At 36.1% G+C, this 20745-nt stretch overlaps 1 protein-coding gene across 1 annotated transcript; it reads right to left on the bottom strand.

Annotated features, from left to right (window-relative positions):
- Positions 1 to 1616: 1616 nt before the first annotated feature.
- Positions 1617 to 19986, bottom strand: GPRC6A (G protein-coupled receptor class C group 6 member A). Its single transcript, XM_039870997.1, has 6 exons — positions 19610 to 19986; positions 16950 to 17253; positions 13802 to 14638; positions 7570 to 7782; positions 3492 to 3615; positions 1617 to 2951 (listed from the first exon to the last, which is right to left on the bottom strand). The coding sequence occupies exons 1-6, from the start codon at positions 19801 to 19803 to the stop codon at positions 1843 to 1845; spliced, it is 2781 nt and encodes a 926-aa protein (XP_039726931.1). The 5' UTR covers positions 19804 to 19986; the 3' UTR covers positions 1617 to 1842.
- Positions 19987 to 20745: the final 759 nt, after the last annotated feature.

Here is a 20745-nt window from a genome sequence, read left to right on the forward strand (position 1 = left end):
TTTTGGGAGTTGTCTGGGTCAAAGTTAAGACCGTGGAGATGGATAATATTGCAACAAGAGAGTATGTTGGAAGAAAAGAGGTTTAGACTGAGGGTGGAACTCTGTGGAATACTCACGTTTAAGAGTCAAGTGGAGGAAGACATATCAGCAACAAAGACCAAAACTGAGTTGTCAGAGATGTCAGAGAACTAAAAGAGCCTTGCATCAGACTGAAGAGCTTTGATAATTGAAAACTTTAAAATATCATGGGAGTGAAGGATTTCAAGAAGGAGGAATAGTACAGCAAATTTCATTAAGATTCAAGGTAGATAAATGCTTAAAAACGACCATTAAATTTGACAGATAAAATGTCACGGTAACTTTTCTCTGAAATATTTCGGTGGAGTGGTACAACTAGAAGCCAGATTTCAGTGGGCTCAGAATTAATGGGTCACAAGTCAACAATTCCTTCAAACACACAGCTGTGAAAAGGAGGGAGAAAGAGAGCGGTAGCTAAGGAGAATGTCAGGCTTGGAGACAATGTTATTTTGTATGTTTATCTATTTTATAAGGGTGGGAGTGATGTGAAACATGGCATCCAAATCTTTATCACCAGCCCTTACCTATCTCCTGAGCTCATAGTTTTATATTCATATGAATACTTGATACACTTTGAAATTACTTTAGGTACTTCAAATTCAATGTTCCATCTTCTACTCTAAACCAGTTTTCCTCTTGTATTCCATGTCACTCTTCACCAAGCCAGACTGGAAGCCTATACTTCATTTTCACCAACCACTTCAAAAAATTACTGAGTCATATATATATATTCCATCCTCCTTTTTATTCCTGGTATAGATCCTGATCATTTCTCAACTAGACTCCATCTCCTGCCCTGTATCAGTGATCTTCCTAAAATAGGACTTTGAATCTGTCATCTTTCTGTCAGATACTTTGATGGCCACCCTCTACCCATATGATAAAGACCTAAACTCCTTCTAAAAGAATTCCAGTCTGTGTCGTTCATTCACGACCTAACTTCTACCTAGAAAAGAGGACTCCTCTCCAGAAACACCAAAATGACTGCGCTCCCCTGAATATTCCTTCTCAACATACTTTCTGCTGCTGTTCCTATTTTCCTCCTTTATCCGGAACTGTTTTCTTCTGATTAGATAACTTTCTTTGATTAGCTAATTCATACTCATCTTTCAGGACATCATCTAAACATCATATCCTTTATTAAGTCTTCTTCGAAACCATCCCATCGTTCCCCAGGGAGGCTATACTAACAGTATAGTGCCACTTCACTATACTGTTACAGTGCCCCATACACATTACAATCATAGAATTTCCCGCACTGAATTGAAGATGTCTATGTGTGACTGTCTACCCCTGGATTTTGAGCTCCTTGAGGTCAGAAATAATGCCTTGATCCTCTTGTTCCTTTGTATTTAACGCATCATCTGGTGCATAGTAACTGCTCAAATGTTTGTTCCACTGAATAGAGCAGCAGAGATGAGAAGGAAAAGATGCTTAAGAGAGAAGGAGAGAACCTGTATGATGAAGTTTGAGAAGAGTGGTAGAGGATGAAATAAAAATGGCATGTTACAGGATAATTTTGAATAGAAGAGGTACCTACAACTATGTGCCTAAGAGGAAGCAGGTAAAGATGGAGGCAGACGGAGGAAGTAAGGAATAGAGAGAGTTTCAGATTGAGGAATTGGACAGAGGGAGTGTTCAACCGAAATTTGGTAAAAATGGTGTCAGTGAAGAAACACATAGAATATATTTGCTCAGAAAGTAAATGCACACCTTAAATGCAAAGTATTTTCTTCTGGAATGTGCCATTTCTTAAGGACTTGTTTATATACTTGAAAATTTTTTTCGAGACCAAGTTTTAGAAACACTCGTAGCATTTGTCTTGCATATGTGTGCGAATGTTTGGATATCTTTGCTTTTCTGACAGTCTGCAGACTTGCCACCAGAGCTGGGATTGTTCATTGTGGTATTGCTTTTAGTGGAGTCCAGTGAAACATGACTCATGGCAAGGCTGCCTGCACTGTGGGAAGAGTAACTGTAAATTGTCTTGAGAAAGGCAGATTTTGTGTTAGTCTCTTGCTTGCAAAGAATAACATAACATTTGGGAAAGAATGTGCAGCATAGGATCCCATAGTTAGATATTAAAATAACAATAATCTCCACAGCTGGCAAATATTTGCCAAATGTGGTAGCATAGACAGGGATGAACGTGATCCAAGCTATGAAGTAAATGAGCATGCCAAATGTTATGAATTTGGCTTCATTGTAATTCTCAGGTAATTTCCTGCCCTTGAAGGCAAATATGAAACAAATGAAGGCCAGGACGGCAATATAGGCCAGCATGATGCCAAAGGCAAGGATAGATCCCTCTTTACATTCCAGGATAATGACTCTGGGCAAGGAGACATTCTCTTTCACAGTAGGAGCTGCAAAGATTAGCCAGAGTGTGCAAATGACAACCTGGATACCTGTACAAGTGAAGATGATCGGGATCGGTTTATAGAGGCACTTCAGGAAGTTCTGCAACTTGGGATCGAAACTAAAGGCTAGCAAAATTTTCAGGGACTTTGTCAAAATGCAGGAGATGCAGAGAGTGAAGCTCACGCCAAATAGCGTCTGCTGGGTTTTACATGTGAAGTCTTGTGGTTCTCCAACGAAAAAGCCTGTGCTGGCAAAGTTGAGGAAATGACAGAGGAGGATCACGTAGCAGATCACTAATCCCCCAGACGATTTCACAATGGGTGTGTTCAGGTTTCTTGTAAATATTATGCCAATGGCCAGAACAAACATGATTCCCATCAGGGAGAGGGCCAGGAGCAGGAGAGCCAAGGAGTCATTCCAGTTGAGATACTCCACTTCCTTTTCAAAGCACATCGTGCTCCTTACAGGGGCCCAATGTGTTTCGTTGTTGCATAAAAGGCAGTGATCCATATCTAAAAGACAGAGGAGATTCAGTTACATTGCAAACATTTAAACCAGGTGATTGTCCACAATGCTACTAATAGAATCCTTCTCAGTAAGAGTCCTGACTAGAAAACAGATAGAGATCATGATCACATTGGTTACTTATTAAAATAAAGCATACACAGAACCCAAAGAAAGTGAGAAAGAAGAGTGAGCGAAGAGAAAGAGAAGAAGAGAAAGAGAAAAAGCCAGTTGGGCTGTGAGTCTTTAGGAAATTAATATACTTAAGATAGATGCTAGCCTCATAAACTTGCAATTATAGGTGGCAGTTCAGAGACTCTGCTAAGAATTCTGTGAACACAATGAAATATATATATGCCTTACTGTTGAATTGTATACCTGAAACTTACTGGAATTTTTTAACCAATGTCACCATAATAAAAAAAAAAAAAGAAAATAAACGATGATATTCAACTCAGAAAAAAAATTCTCTTAAGAATAAGGGCTTTGGAATCAGGTGCATCTCAAGTGCCTCGCTCCATCTCTTATGTTGTAGTGACTATAATTACCTGTCTGATTACTATAGTGATTTTCAGGACAGTTCACACATTCATAGCAGCAGATATGTTGACTTCTCATAGTTTTCTTCATTTGCCCAGGACTGCATTCTGTGGAGCATTTGGATCGAATTTGCTGAAAAGTGAAAAGAAACTCCAAATAAAAGTTTAAAAGATTTATCTTAACTAACTTGCACTAAACTTAAAGATATATTTACTAAATAGTATTTTAGTCTTTTTTTTTTTTTAGCGTAATAGAATTGTTCTGTCATCTGGAGAAATGTGAACAAGTCTAAAAAATAGAAAATATTTCAGATAGTGAAATTCCTTTAGGAAGACAGAGTTTCCATCATGTTAACAAATTCTATAAGCAAATAAGAGAAATTAGCTCTTTCAAAAAGTCCCTAACAGAAGGAGAAATGTGCAGTGGTGGAACTAAAGAAAAAAAATGATGGTTTGGAATTTCCCAATCATGTGCTGTATAAAAAGTGCAACTATATAAGAAGATAATAAATTGTTGGACTTTTATATTCTTTAGAAGGTTATTAATCACGCTGTCCAAGAACCATGTCCAATTTAATCTTAAAAAACAAAACAATGGAAAAATTTGAATTTATAACCATTAAAGTATTAGTTTAAAAAACAACCCTATGTATATGAATAATATTTAAACCATCCTGAGAATTTAGGTTATAATTCCGCTGTCACGATGTGAATCATACGTAGCCTTCTACTTTTATAAAAGCCTCTGTTTCCAATCTAGCTAGTAATTCCTCAGCTGTGTTATTTTTTCCATTCACAGTCCCTTTCTCATGACATATCTTGCGAGATAAATCTGTTATTGCCTCACTCTTACCCTTGGGAAGCCAAAGCAGAATGGGTAAATGAGACATTCTCTAGATTCTCTTAATGGCTTTTTCTAAGGACTAATATAACTAGTCTTTTCTATGGGAGATGAAAATGATCTGGCTGAGAGAGAAAAGTAGCCAAGGTTCAGCGTCCCTATGTCTATAAGCACTGTCTTCCTTTTTCCCAGCACAGTTATTGATCACCTGGGTTTTCAGCAGGCAGGGTATCTGCCTTGTGGATTCCCCAGGACAAACTTTTAATCTGAAGTATTCATACTCTGGAGGATGCTCAGAGTACACTAAAGGATTTAGCTATGAGATAAAGCTAGACATCATTAAGGGGATAAAAGTGCAACATTCCTTTCTAGAAACACAGCCGTTTCCCTCCCCTCCGCATAAGGGATAGCAAAGACATTCTAAAGCCTGGTATTGATAACTTTGGGCTATCAATAGATTTAGGATTATCTGATGTCTTGGACTATGAGTTCCGATGATTTACCAGAAATGCTATAACCCTACTAACCTGCATATTGACAAGTGGGTCTTGAAATCTGACCTAATTGATTTCAAATATAGTTGGTTTCTACTACCTCCTTGAAATATATGGATGTTTCCATCAGAAAGAAAAACTTGTCTCTCTTTTTATGGTGATCAGTCCCTTCCATTCTAAAAATCACTAAAAAATCCACTCCATTGTTTGTTATTGTATCACCTTCTTCTTATTGAGTGTCTCCCCTAAAAAGTTTGGAGATAAGTCTTGGTAACAATTAAAAACAGTGTTTCTTGCAGAAATTATAACAACGAATGCTCTCTGCATTCAATGAGAAAATGAGTCACAGCATAGTTTAAAAGATCCAGTGTAAGTTACTGTGTTTAAGCAGAGTGCTTGTTGGGTTCACAAGGTAGTTGTAAGGATGGTGATGATAATAATGAAAATGATGATAAAAGTTTGAAAATATAGAAAGACGACTATCTTTCAAGGAGAAAGTATTTTTGCTTTACTGAAACTTATGACAGGGAAAATTAGAACAAAGATAGTGGCTTAAAGCATTACTATATTCATTCTTTCATCCAACACATATTTTTAAAGTGTCCATTATATGCCAGACACTGGTGTAATTGTTGGAGCCACAGCACGGAAAGGCACAAATCCATGTTCTCATAAACCTTCGGTTCTAGTTGACAACGTTGACAATATACAAGATAAAAATTAGCAAAATGTACAGAATGCTAGATAGGGATAAGTGTTAAGGAGAAAAATAAGGATGGGGGGTATAAGAAGTATTAGGTTGACATTGCAATTTTAAATAAAGTGACAGGTGATGGCCTCCCTGAGATAGGGACATTTTAGGAAAGACAGAAAGAAAGTAAGAAAGGAAACTACATGGACATCAGAGAAGATTATTAAAGCAAAGGAAATGGGAGGCAAAAGGCCTTGAGCCAGGAAAAGCGAAGGCACGTATGGAAGAGCAAGAAAACTTGAGGGGTAGTAGGGAGGGGTGAAAGTTAGTGGAAGGTAGTAGGTGATGAGGTCAGGAGGTACTGGAGGCAGGCCATGTAAGGTTTTTTTTTTTTTTTAAAGTCATTGACCCGAGTTCTGAGCAAAGTGTTATGTTTTACAGGTGACTCTGGCTGCCGTTTTAGGAACAGACTGAAGGAGGCAACAGAGGAAGCAGAGAGTAGTTAGAAACTTATTGTTTTAATCTGGGTCAGAGGTGATCAGTATCCTGGAGTGGGGTGGCAGCAACAGAGTAGAGGACAAAAAGAGGTCAGATTCTGAACTCATTTTGAAAGTAAAACTTAGACTAGCTATCAAGCGTAACTGAGGAGTGACAAGGATCCCACCAGATTTTTCCATGAGCAAGTAAGAGAAGGGAGTTGCCGTTTATTGTGATGGGGGTAGGTTTGGGAGCTCGGTTTTAGAGATAATCAATTTAGATGACTATTCGACATCCAGGTAGAGATGTCAATTAGGCAGTTGTGTATGTATTTGGGTTGAAATTCTGAAGAGAAAAATCTGGGAGTCATTTGTCTTTTATATAATGACATTGTTTAAATTCAAGAGCCTGAAAGAGATCACTAATGAAAGGTGTGGACAAAAAAAAAAAAAAAGGAGAAATTCTGAGCTCTGGACATACTAATATTTATAGGCGGTGAGAATGAGGAAGACTCTGCAAAGGAGTCTGAGAAGCAATGGCCAGAGATAGAAGAGAAAATCAAGTGAGTGTGGTGTTATGCAAGCCAGTAAAGCATTTCACAGAGGGGAGACCAGCCAGTAAGTAAAGAAAGGTAATGTTTGGATTTATTAACAATGGTAAATGGAAAGAATTTTGATGGATTGAAAAGAGTTTAAAAAAATTATAGAAGAGAGAAATTTGGGGCACTGAATATATTTAACTTTTTAAAAGAGTTTTGCTCTAAAAAAAATAGAAGAATGGGCAATATATGCTGGGGGAGGGGGAGGATCAAAGGACTTTTTTTCTTCCTTTTATTTTTAATATAGGAGGAACAGCACACTTGTATCGTCATATAGATATTATAATAAAGAAAATACTTGAGGATGCAGCAGAGAGTGGGGCATTGCCCGAGCAATATCTTTGAATAAGTGAAAGGGGTTGGGATTCAAAGGTCAAGTGCAGGAGTTGACCTAGGAGCACAGACAGTCCAGCCACAGTGCCAGATGGAAGGAAGGGACATGGGCACAGATGTAGTGGCAAGGGAACTCTAGAGTTTTCTTCTGATTGTTTGCTTTGTTAGTGAAAGAGGGTCAACTGAAAGTAAAGACGGGGAAGATATATTGGAGTCAGAGAAGAGAAAACATAAAAAAGTCATCTAGGTAGGTAGGCAGGTTAATAAACTAGGGTAATAGTCTGATTGCCCAGCAGCATTGGGGCCCACTGGAGGTTAGAAATCATGAATTTAAAGTCAGAACAGTCAGTAAGGTGTCTTTTTGTGTGTTTGGTTCTTTTCCAAGTTCAGCTACATGAAGCCTACACTGATTAGGTAGAGAGTTTAACTTAACCAGGACTTTGCTTTGGTCGAATGAGTATGGCTAAAGGGGTGGGGGCAAAGGAATTGAGGGTGTGCACAAGGGATTGAAACACAAGTTGACCATGGAACTTAAGGAGGAAAGTTGGGGACAGTGAACAGGTGGAAGCATTACTGGAAGTCCTCATGGGGTCAAGGACTGTTGCAGTTAAGGTACCAATTGATTCGAATGCTGCAAAGCAGCCTACAATTACCTTAAGATTCCTGAACTCGTTTCTTGTTTCCTGGTCTGTAATGATAAAGATATCCTTCTTTAGGTCATATTGTGCCATCTTTGTGACAGTCATGTGGCCATTGATCTCCTTCCAGAGTACAACGTCATATCCAGTATTCATATCCCCATGGGCATCAAAATGAAATGAGTTCCCTCCATCAGTGAATGTCACATTTTTCAGTACCGCAAGTAACTATGAAAAATAATAACAGAAACAAACACTAATAGAAATATTGTAGGTGTATATCCATTATCTCAATTATAACAGTGCCTTACAAGGAATATCATTTAAAAATTAGAAGAAGGCAATTCTGGATCAGTGAGTATGGTAAGCAGTTGATAAGGTTCCTAACTATCTGGCAACAATTTGAGAATTCTAGCCTCATTTCTGTGAAAGTCTTGCTCTGTGAATTTGAGAAAGCAAGTTAATGTTTTTGGAGGGGAGCTCCTCTAGCCCATAAAATTGAAATCTGAATATGTTCTTTTTCATTGTTGCAGAATTTCAGAATGTGTCTTCTGGGGCAAATGCCTGGGCTCGAATTATGGTTCCATATCTCATTAGTGGTGTGAACTTGACAGTTACCATTTCTTTCCAGGCCTCAGCTCCCCCATCTGTAAAATAAGTAAATGAAACCTACTTCATAGGGTTATTGGAAGGATTAAATGTAATTAGGCACGTAACAAGTTTAGTTTAGTATCTGCACAGATTAAAGGTTAATAAAGGTTAAATTAATACCTATTAATACCTGTATTAGGTAATAGGGATGTAGTGCAAACAAATAAAAATATTTTGAGTCTATTAACTAATAATGTCAACTGACATTCATATACGACTTGCTAATATTCAAATCTGTGATATCCTTTTACTCCATAGCAACTCAGTGAAGAATGCTGAGCCGGAATCATCTTCTTCTTTTCTTAGATGATGCCACAGCCATGGGTTGCAGAAACTAATCTGAGGACACATAACTTAACTTTCATTCTGGGGTCTTTCCATTGCAGCTAACAATATATTAATTCAAAATCTCTTCACGTTTGTTTCTCTTCTGACTCAAAAGGGAAAGCTGTGGCACGGGGGCAAATCATCCTTACTTCTAGTGTCAATCGACCCCAGACCTTGGCGGGGTATGAGTGGGTAATCTAAGCCAGAGCTCACCATCTTCAAAATGAAGGCTGAGGGGACAGAGAGAGCTACGAACCTGGGAGACAGTCCAGTTACAACAGTATCCTGCTCCTGGGTGTGTACTACGGAGTGCACCCACCGGAGAAATTTTTTTAGTTGGTGGGCGTAAGTATGGGAACGGCTGTTGCCCACCCCGTAAGTTCAAACTTTGATACTCATTGGGTGGAAAGTGAGAATCTTATTATCTCCAGTGGTTTTCAAGTCTGCTTCAGTGATTGAGTGCATAGTAAAATGACTTCTAAAACCTATTTCTAATTAAATTCATAAAATGATTTTTGAGAGGATACGAATGTAGTGAAAACTACTTGTCTTATTACCTAATTTATACAGTGAGAACTTGCATGCATTACACCTAGGACAGGAAATGTCTTACTGACAAATGAGGCATCCATATTAAGCTTGTGCTGCAGCGGAAGAACACAGGACTAGGCAGGAAGAAAACCTGTGGCAGTTCTGCCTCCACCATTAACTTGACACGCAGTTGTAGCTGAGTAAATAAGTACCTTCTGTGAACACACCTTACTCACTCATTATCTAGATCTATGATGCCATTTTATTGGGTGTGAAGTCTAGAGAATGAGGCAAAAGTATTCTATTTGAATAAAATTATTTTTCTACTCCCCAGTTAATCTTCTATGACTCTTTTAATTTTTTTTTGTCAAGTTATATTTTAAGGTAAATGTATTAGCTACGCTAGTCGTGTCAGTGACCAAATGTCACTTTAGTAAAATCTCTGAGTGTATTGATTTTAGTATACATTCTCAAAGATTTCATAGTTCTTTTAATGAACATAAACTAATTAGTATTACATTAAAGAAGCAGGTTGTTATGTCTAACATGATGGAATTGACCAAAAAATATCTTGATCTAGCAACTGGGTGGAAGAAAAAAAATGGAACAAAACTATAAGTATAAGCGAGGGCCTACTGTCAATGTTTCCACCTATACCTGTATATTGATTTTTCTTCTGTTCCTTCCTTAAGCAATACACACACATATAAGCTCCAGTAACTCAGTTCTTTAGGGAGCATATCCTCTTCCACTCTTGTGTTTGAACTAAAATTTCCACCTGTTTTTTCCTGCATTTAATTAGGTTTTACGGGGTAAAGTTTTGACACATACACGTTCTGTAAATGATGATAACATTGTATGATGTAAATAAACTAGAGCAATTCTATACTTGTTCTTACCGGAAAGAGGGTGGAGGCAAATAAAATAGCGTGTTCATTACTTGTTATATATGACAGAACATTTGCTCTGCATTAAAGTAAAATTGAACATTACAGTTTCAGTTATTAAGCTATTAAATTCTTTTTCCATCAATTATTTATATTTCATTGATACTGAAATTCACTATAAATTGACACTACAAAATTTAGAGAGTAGGATTCACATTTCCATTATTAGATAATTTACCTCTGTATGGTAATGACCTGTTTTTTGAGAACAGAAGGCCAGGACACTCCAATTAAGCTGTTGTAGTTGATATTGTTTTCTATTTCCTTAACTGCACTGATGTCCACTCTATCTCCACAAGTAAGCTGTGCTTATGAAAAGAGGTATCTGTGTGAGTAAACTAGGGAATAGCAGAAGCAGCAGCCTTGCATCTCTGTCTGGTACCCAACCTATGATTTTTTCTTTTGTGAAGTTTTTTGTGGTATAATGAAAAGCCCACTGGACTAAAGCTGGGACAGTTTCATTGCTAACTGTGTGGGTGACCATGGGCCAGGCCCTTATTATTTGAGGTCCCCTCCATTTTTAAACTGCTGCAAGTATCAGTCACATTCCATTACCACTTCCTTAGAATGGAGTATAAAGAATATGAGTCCTGTGGACTTACCATTTTATAAAGACTAGAGATGATGAATGTCAGTTCTTAGTACAACACGCCTTAAAAATATTTAGTTATTGCTTTTCTTATCACTCCCAAATTACTGTCTTAGAACATGTCTCTTCTGACTCCTAGACTAATATCTGATGATCATTGCTACACTAGGATACCTCATAAGTTCTTCAAATTCGACATCTCCAAAACAAAATGCTTAATAGTTCCTCTTGCCACCAGACCTCCACTTTTCTCTGTGTTTCCAATTCAAAAAATGGCACCAAATTTTTGAATAATTTGCAACATATTTGCTTCTATCATCCTTTACATCCAATCTCTCTCCAAATGCTCTTCATCTTTTCTCTTAAATATCCATTTATATGTCTCTCACACCTGTAGTACAAGGCATTCTTATCTTATGCTTGAATTACCAAATTGGTCTTTCTCTCTTTAGTCCTGTGTCCCTCTAACCAATGCACACTGTGGTGGGAATGCTGTTTCTATAGTGGAAAGCAGAGCACAACACTTTTCTGTCTAAAAATATCTTTAATTGGCTCCCCTTTGCTCTATCAAGTCCAAGTCTTTAAACACAGTATGCAGACTTTCTGTTTAAAGGACGGTCACTGTATCAGTGTCATCTGAAAGCTTGTGAAAAGTAGAAACTTTCAGGTGACTCCCCACCCCCAAACTACTGAATCAGTATCTACACTATAATAAGATTTCCTGCAATTCAACTGTACTTCAAAGTTTGAGATGCTCTATTAACAAGGCCCTAATAATGATCCTTCACTAAACCCCGAGTCTCATTTGCTTCTAGTTTCCACAAAAGACTCCAGTTCCATGGCACTATTTTCTCTCCCACAGGATGCTATGCTTTTTCTCCCTTGTGGAACTTTGCTGGAGTATTTCTGCCCTGGCTAACTGCTACTCATCCATTATATTCTCTAGAGATGTCATGATCTTTGGAGAGTGTTCTCTGAATTACTAACACTGGATTAGTTGTCTCAATTGTGTGCGTCTCTACCATCTTGTGTTTGTATGAAACTTTGTAATACATCATCCTGTGTTGTAGTCAGCCCCTAATTGTTGATTGTATATCTCACTAAACAGATGATTCCTTTAGGAATAAAGTTATTTTACTTTCTATAATATTTTTAGCACTAACACAATGCCTGGAATATTGAGATATCCAAAAGATATTTGCTAAATAAATGTATTTATAGAAGTTGGACTATTAGACATCCTTTCATCATATACATTACTTACCACCTTGCATGTCATTAGAAGTAAAGGAAAATAAAAAAGAAAACCAAAATTGCTTATTGTACTGTCCCCGAATACTGCTCACAGATATCAGCGAGTGTGGAGCCAAAGTAAGGATTATCCTCAAATATTGGGAAAAACTACCTACCTTCCAGCTTTTTAAATCTAAAGTCATTCAGAATCTATCATTTAAATATTCACAAATTTTGCCAGGAAACAAAATAATATCGAGGAACGTGTCTTTGATTAGTGACCCTGAATGTTGCTGATCTTTTAAATTTAATGTCTATGGAGATTCCTTTATAAAAAGAGAAAATTGTTTGCATTATTTGTCTGACTAAACTGGGCACAGACCTAGCTCACTCACATCATGATCAAAGGAGCAAGGCACTCCCCTTTATTTCCTTTTCAATCTGTTTCTGTTTGTTTCTAGATAAATAGGCTCCCTTGCACATAAAGAATAACCTCAGGCTTCTAGTGTTTAAATAAAACATTTTAACAGACTCTGCTTAGAGTAACTTTCTTGAGTCTTTTCATCAGAATGTTTGAGATTTATTCCTGATTTAAAATACTTTCCCAGAGATTTAGAGGATAATTAGCTCTTCTATTTGTATTTCTTTTTCCTTATGAGCTTCCCATTTATCCTGTCTGTCTCTGTGATGTTCTATTTTCTCTCCATATTCTTTCAATCTCTCATTCGTAAAATTCTATGTTGTAGTTTCATTCTGGTGGTCCACTTATAGTTTTTACTAACCCCTCATTAAAAATTTTATAATACAGTGTATGCTTTCAAACAGGCCTCTTAAAATCACTAGACATATAAATAAATATATATTTTTTAAAAGACAGTTTTAATTTTAAAAAATCCTAATCTCTAGTCTTTTTCATTAGGTTTTGTACTTATTATTTACAAGGTGAAAACTAGTTTTAAAGTGAGCAATTTAAAATATCCTATGACCATCACATGATCCATCCAAATGTAATCTGATTGACTCAGACCTTGGAGCTTATGTTTGTGGGTGTTTAAAGTAGAAATTACAAAATTAGAAATAGCCTGTCTTGTATACACACTTGTAAAATCAGAAGAATTGAGGGTTATTCCCTTTCACCTACTTTTCCCTTACAAATTTAAAAGAAATATATTTTTGGAATGTGATTCTGCCTCAATACACATTATTGAGGAATTTATTCCTGACAATTAAAATTTATCATTATATAAGGCAGCAATTTGCTTTTAAGTGCCTTGTTTATGGGCATTAAAAAAGAACAATGGAAAATTTAAACTAAATAGGGCTACATTAAGCTTTGGGTTTCTACAAACCAATTAAAGAGGAGAAAGGGAAAGACTTCTTTTACATGTAATTAATGTTCATTTTAAACTGAGATATAGTAGGAATTGTAATGATTGACCTAACGACAATCATTTGAAGAAGACTGGAGTCCTAGGGAGATAGTCCTAAGGCAGAGTCATAACTGGAGACACCATGAAAAATGAAGGGCGTGGAGTCAGAAGAGCCAGACTAGAATTATATTTCTGGCATTTCCTAGCTTTGGTTTTCTCATCCATAAAATTTAGTAATAATAAAAAGGATTGTTAAACATGCTGGTCTTGTGTTTTTTAAGAGCTTTAAAAGAGATAATTTATATGAAGCCTTGATCAGATGCAAATCCATAAACTCATGGAAAATAGAACTAGAATCATCTTGGAAAATAAAAGAGAACAACTTTGGTGGATCAGAGTAGGAGGTGAAGGTGAAATAATAGCTCTGTTATCCTTAAGAACAAAGAGCTAATGGTAGAAAGGCAGGTTATTCAAAACCCGAAGTAGTCTACAAAAGGAATAGTTTTAAGAACAGTTCATATAACTTTTTGCAAATTAAAGCAATGAAGAAAATGGAGGAAATGATGGTAGGGAATTTTCTTGGACATGTGAGTTAGTACCTCCCATGGTTGAAAGGCATTGGGGTTCTGACAGTCTCGAGCTTGGCACAAATCCCGAAGGGCATAACCAAGGGCAAACACCGCGAGCTGAATACTGTGAATAAGTCCCGGCTCAGCGTAATCCCACAGGAAGTCATTTCTCAAGAAGAAATTCCTTTCTCTATCCTTATTAGCCTTGTAGGCCAAAGTCCCCTGAGAATGGTTGGAAATGCATTGACTCAAATCACTGTCCTTGGCATATGCACAGGCAGACAAGAGCATGGTATATTCATTTAAGGGTTTGTTATTATCATTGGGAAACATATGCAGATTTTGAAGAAAGGACTGGAAAGAGGACATATTTCCTCTTCTAAAAGTAAACCCTACAATTTTGCCAATCCTTTTAACATTAGGGATGCTGGTAATCTTGGTGGCTGTTGACCAATTATCACTAGCAATCCAGACCTTATTTATATTCCTCTCGATGGCTTTACTAAAGAGTTCAAAAACATGGAATTGCCTCAGAAATACCACAATGACATTAACGTGGACTTCTGCTATGATTTTCTCAAGTGTCTGATTGATCCTGACTTCGATGGTATTATCTGAGAGGAAGACTGGGAGAACTTCTTTGAAGGCTATGCACACGTTATTTGCTGCAGTCTGAATTGCAAAAGTGTTGAGAGCTAATCGTCCATAGTCATCATCTGTGGTTATGATGCCAATCCAGTTCCATCCAGATTTCCGAATCAGGTGGGCCATTGCTTTAGTTTGATAGAAGTCGCTGGGCACAGTCCGTAAAAATGAAGGAAAACGAATTTTGTCGCTTAGGATTTCTGCAGTTGATTCGTAACTCACCTGGAAATTGACAGAATCTTTTGGTTACAGTGTTGAAGAACTCCAGGTGGCTGTTCATAGTATGTGTTCTTCTCTTTGATTATTGTTGAGTTTTCATAAACTTTTACTAAAGTCTCTGGTCCTTTCCATCCTTCCCTTTCAGTGAACTCTTCCTTTACAAATAATGTAAATCATGATATTTGGTACCTGGTGACTGTTTTAGAGTCATTGCTCTCTAATCATTTCATATTGTGTATGGCATAAGCCCTTTGAGGGTTCAGGCTGTACCTTATATCTCCTTCTATACTTTCTTATCTATCTATATCTGTCATATCTCAGACCAAGGCCAAGGGTGGTTATTATTTAAATACTTAGAGATAAATACAGGAAAGACACAGGTAGTCAAAAAAGCAGAATGCATTTTGGGACATCTAGTATGTTCAAAATTTTGTCTAATTTACAACTTTGATGATTTTTTTTTTGATAAAATAAATCATCCAGTCAAATAATCACCTAGTCCAAGGGTCAGCAAACTTTTTCTGTAAAGAACCAAATATAAAATATTTTAAGCTTTGTTTGTCACACATGGTCTCTGTCATATATTCTTTTTTGTTTTTGTTACAAACTTTTAAACATATAAAAATAATTCTTAGCTTGACAGCTTAAGAGCTGGAGAGCCACATTTGGTCTGCAGGCTGTTTTCTGATTGCTGATCTAGTCAAATAAGCATCAGAATTTGGATAGACCTACCTAATGTGTGCAAAATTTTGAATGACTTACAGCTTTGGTGCAATTGAACAATTGCAATGTGTCACTTGCTCAGTGAATTTTTTTTTTCTTTTACTGTCTACAGCAGCCAAATGGTATGATGGAAAAACAGTAGGCTTTGGAGTCAGATAAACTGAGAATTTTAACTTCAATAAATTTGGGGAAGTTAGTTAACATTTTGTTACCTAGGATTCTTGTAAAGATTACAGGAAAAAATTTAAATGGATATTAACACTTGGTGGACCTTCACTAAACCTTACTTACCTTCCTGGTACCTGACGTTGCCATGCCTGCCTATGTTGTGAGAGCTGGACTTCAGTAAAATCAGTGTTATCCATTCAGGTCCCCTTTCCTTTTGCATTGTCTATAGTGGAAATTACATGTCTGCATTAAATGATTATTGTCAAAAAGAGTCTACTCTTCTTACTTATCACTTAACTAGCATTATACATAGTCTAAAAATTTTGAGTCTGGAATATCTGAGATATTTGAGAGCACAATTATTTTGTTTTGTCATTTTGGATTTAAACTTTTTCATAATCAACTTCATTAGGCTATAACATAATGGAACTCTTGAGTCTTTCATGGGCATATACATTTATTTATCCTAGGTTAGGTATTTTGAATTCTCATGCATGTTTATTTTATTTTTTTATCTGTTCATTTCTATCACATGATCATTTCTTGATAATCTGACTATAAGCCTTTTTATTGTCTAACTTTTGGCTTCTAATCTTTCTTGAACTTAGAAAGCAGTGACTTACTGAGTTACAGAATGATGTGATATGAAGGTAAGTAGCTCAAAATGAAAGCCAACAGGACTCACTTGACTCTGTAATATGCAAGAATTTAGTGCAGGGCTCTGTAAAATCTGTTTTGGTCTTTAAGAGACCATTTTGCTTAATCCTTGTTATTGGCTTGCATTACAGTGAGATATGTAGTTCCACAGTCTCTGCTCAAAGCCTTCTCATCATGCTCAGAACAAATGTAAATCATACCACAGCTAATAAAATGCCACATGACCCGGCCTTGGCCTATGTGTGTAAATGCATCTCTTACTACACTCCTTTCTGCTCAACTAATCCAGACATATTGACCTTTTTGTTATTCTTTGGACATGTCAACTCTGCACTTGCTGATTTTCAACCTAGATACTGTCTGCCCCTCCCTCATCTTCCCTCAGCTGCCCCTTCACATTTAAGTTTTAAGCAAAACATCACCTGGAGAAGTCTTCCTTGACCTCCACTCCCCTTTATCCCTCACTCTCTCTTCTGTTTTCTTCATAGCACCTGACTGATGTTATTTCGGAAACAAGGTAGTTGAGGTTTGTGTCTGATCCAAATCACATTGAAAACTGTCAGAAACTAGACATGACAGATTGAAGGGTGGCTACTCCCTCAGTGCTTTGTCTACTGTTTGATCCAGAGTAGGGCACATCCTTTCTTTGATGGAAAAGAAAGGAAAGTTAAAGGAAAAGCAACTTTCTATTTTCCCAGGTTACCTCAGTCCTTTAATAATAAAGAATATAATCAAAACCAATGTATGGAGGTAGAACAAAACCTACCTGCGGCATGAGCTGTAAATTCAACATCCTGGAGACAGCCATGCTTATTTCTGAGTAGCCAGCCCCTATGACAGCCTTAACCCTTGGCATGTAGGTGGAATAGTCACATTTAAACTCCACAATTTCTCTGGAGCAGTTGAACTTAGAAAGAAATCGCAGAGCAGCTGCCATTGCCACTGTGACTTCTGAACAAGTGTCATAGATTTCGTACCCCAGTTTGACTCCAGATAATAGTGTTGAATTATTGATCATCTCGATGCTGTGTATCATAGCAAGAGTTTGAAGAAAAATTGATATTTCAAAGCTGTTGAGAAACAAGTATTTTTCGAAGTCAGAATATAACTCTTCTACAGATATGGCGATATCTCATTTTATCCACATTTCTGCCTTATAGTAGATACTTTCTGGATCAGTAAAAATTACCTCTTGAGGGGTCTAAACTTTATTTAAAAATAATTTTTGATGGAAAGCTTTCTAAAGGGTATGTAGGAACCCGTACTTTCTTACAAGGGTTCTATGGAACAGGATTTAATTCTTTCTTAATGAATTTTGGGATAATTTTAAACATTCAATTTAATATTCAACAGTATGAAGAAATGTTTGATTTTTGTTCCTTTTTGTAGTTAAATGTCAGCATTTTATTGCTGTCCAAGCACCTGCTCTTTTAGGTTCACAAGCTCATCTTTTACTTTTCTGATTCTAATCTGTTGTGGTCTAAAACCGAATTAATAAGGCTCTTAAAAATTACAAATAAAACAGGCTCAGAATAAAATCCCAGAGCTTTCTCCTAGATAAAGGACATTATTTTAGTTCCAAGGCATAGCTATTTTCTCTTTCAGTGGGCTTTTCCAATTGACTTCTGGATTTGTGATTATTCCAGAGCACTGAGTTGTTTGGTTACTGATTTACTGTTAAGTTTATTTCATCACCACTATATATAAAAGTTTACAAACATAACCTAAAACATAATAAGGGGTCAATAAAGGTTTTAATAATAAATAAAGAAGGATATTATTGTTCAGGGTTTTGATATTCTAGTTTTCTTTTACTTCACCGAGTTATGATAAATTAAATAGAACTATTTGAATAATATTACTGTCATAGTACACTAAAGTGAAGTTTGGCAAATTAGCATAAAGTTTTTAATTTAAAGAAAGGCGCAAAAAAGAGAGAAAGCTTAAAGTAATGAATCGTTGGCCAATTAAAACGTATTTTCAGAGTACCCCACATGTTGGCTCCATGAGAGTCAGAACCTCTTTGGTGTATTCACTTCAGTATCTCCAGTACCTCGAATTGGGCCTAGGTAATGTAAGTGTTTAATAAATAGTTGTTTAATGTTGAATGACTACTATTCTCTCAAGGAGTGACAATAGGTAAAAGGATGTTCAACTTAGTGCTTTTTTTTTTTCCCTAGGATAAATTTCCTTATTAGATCAAATGATTCTTTAGTGTTTTCCACCTTAATTGTTGGCTTATATTTCTGGGCCTCAAATCTGCAATCATTCTTTGGGTACCAATTTCGTGCTTTAAAAATCTTCATTAATTATTTTAGGGTATTCCCTGGTATTCGTGATAATCAGCAATTATAATGATAGCAGTTTAACATGCCGAGCTTCTGGGTAAAATGCCAGGAAGGAATCTCAATGTGAGGTGGGATCACATTTTATCTGAAGGCATTCTTAGAGGGCTTGATTAATACTTTTCTTTTTTAATTTAAGTATAGTTGGTATCAATAGTAAGTGCTTTTTGATTAAAAAAGAAAGAAAAAATGGAGGAGAAAAAAGGAGGTTAAACTTACACACAAAAACATCAAGATAGAAATAAGGATTTTTAGAGGTAGAAGGAAGCATGAGTTTCACATTGCCATAACAACAGAAGCCGATGCTACCTGTGTCCTTTAGAGGATATCTAGGCTCCTTATTTTATCAGTGAAAACTTTGAGAACTGGAACTCAAAGAATTTAAGTAATTTGCCTAAGTTTACAAAATTAGTTTGCCCCCAAACTGAAATTAGATTTTAAATATCCTGTTCTCCTTAAAGACAAGCCATATGTAATATCCTCTACCCAGCTATACTTCTCCATATTACACTGTGCCAACTGTCTTTTCTAGAGTCAAACTTTCACAATGTATAGTGGCCATCAAAGAAGGAACACTTTGAATTGAGGTTGGGCTTTAATTTATCATAAAAGAATTAGATTCTGTCAAGAAGGAAATGAATACAAGGTTGACAAAAACGTTAGTATAGAGAACAAAATTAAATGTAGTCTACTATAAACAAAGAATTAAATAATAGATCCATGTTTAAAACAAAATGCATGTTGTGGATGATAAATAGAAATGAGCTAGGTGTGGTTGTGGTGGCTACAGTGTCTTCATATTGGTTTTCTCTATTGACTTCAGAGATTATTTTTTTAGGCAAAATCCATGTAAATATATTAATGGAAAGCATTTATTGCTTCTACACTTGGAGGTTAGTTATACATATAGATATAGATATATCTCTCTTTTAAGAAAGCATCACAAGATCATGTGCAACTTAAAAATATAAGAATTTAAATTTTATTAAAATAAGTTAGATATCAATACAAGTAAACATTTACATGCCAGTCTCACTGTATAATCTTGACATCTAATTGTATGCTTTAAAGCTTTACTTACCCAACACATTTCTGGATTTCTGGTCGTCTAGGATAGTCTTCTGAGAAAAGCATTTTTTCATGAATGTCAAACAAACCTCCAATCATAATATGCCCTGGAGAAGTGGCAGCCACAAAGTCATCAGGGCTCTGGCAAGGCTGGGAAGTAGCAAGAATAATCACGAAGCAGGTAATCATTATAATCAATAATGCCATGTTTCTATCTCATTTGCTCACTTCATGCACGTTCTTAGGAATCGTTAAGCTCTCAGAGCATCAACATGTTCCTATTTCACTTGTAAACACTATGTACGGTATAGGACAGTGTCAAAGGCCAGAATCACTCTGTATTCAAATACTTGATGATAGTCAAAACAGTTCTTCGCCAATAAGAACATATCAGACTTTCTAACACTGCTTTGTTGGAGATTTGTGATAGCAGGAGCACTAGGTAAAAGCTGATAGAATTGGAAACACAGTCTCACTGTGATAGCACTCTTTTTCTTCACTTATGTCAAGCACTTTGAGTTATGTTGGCATTTCTTTTGAAATAGAATATAGAATCTTTAAGAGGCAGCAGTTTGGGAAAGTTTTCCCACTTCAGAAATGGAAATTTTAGGTTTCCAGAAGTATTACATTCAAGGCATAAAGGCTTCAATGTAGTTTAAAACTGTTTAGAAAAATAGCATCCTGCTTTTATTTTTTTGGAAAAGTTCTATTTAAAAAAATGAAATTCAGTTAAGTTTAGGAATTTATCACTTCCTGTTTACATGTGTTAGAAATAAGTAGCTTTTGCAGTGATGGGAAAAACTAAAAATGAGATGAAACTTGTGTTATAGTATTTTGCTTTGAACAAGAAAGGTCTGTTATATATCACTGACACTTGCACAGTTGTTCATGGATTTTATTTTTATAAATTTAGAACTAATTTCAGGCTACATGTTCTTAAATTCTGGGAATCTGAACTAACATGACTTTATGGATATCTTTTAGAATTTAGCAGAGGATAGATAAATCTCAGTAATTTAGACATCGTTAAGAAAAAATAAAAATTTTAAACTTTATTTTTTGAAATTAATCTTTTATAAACATTGGATTAAGAAGAAACATTATGGGCAAGCACGTCCAAATCTACTACATCCAGTTTATTTGATGGAT

The sequence above is a fragment of the Pteropus medius genome, unplaced genomic scaffold (assembly GCF_902729225.1).
Source record: "Pteropus medius unplaced genomic scaffold, Ma_sr-lr_union100, whole genome shotgun sequence".
In the NCBI taxonomy this organism is placed as follows: Eukaryota; Metazoa; Chordata; class Mammalia; order Chiroptera; family Pteropodidae; genus Pteropus; species Pteropus medius.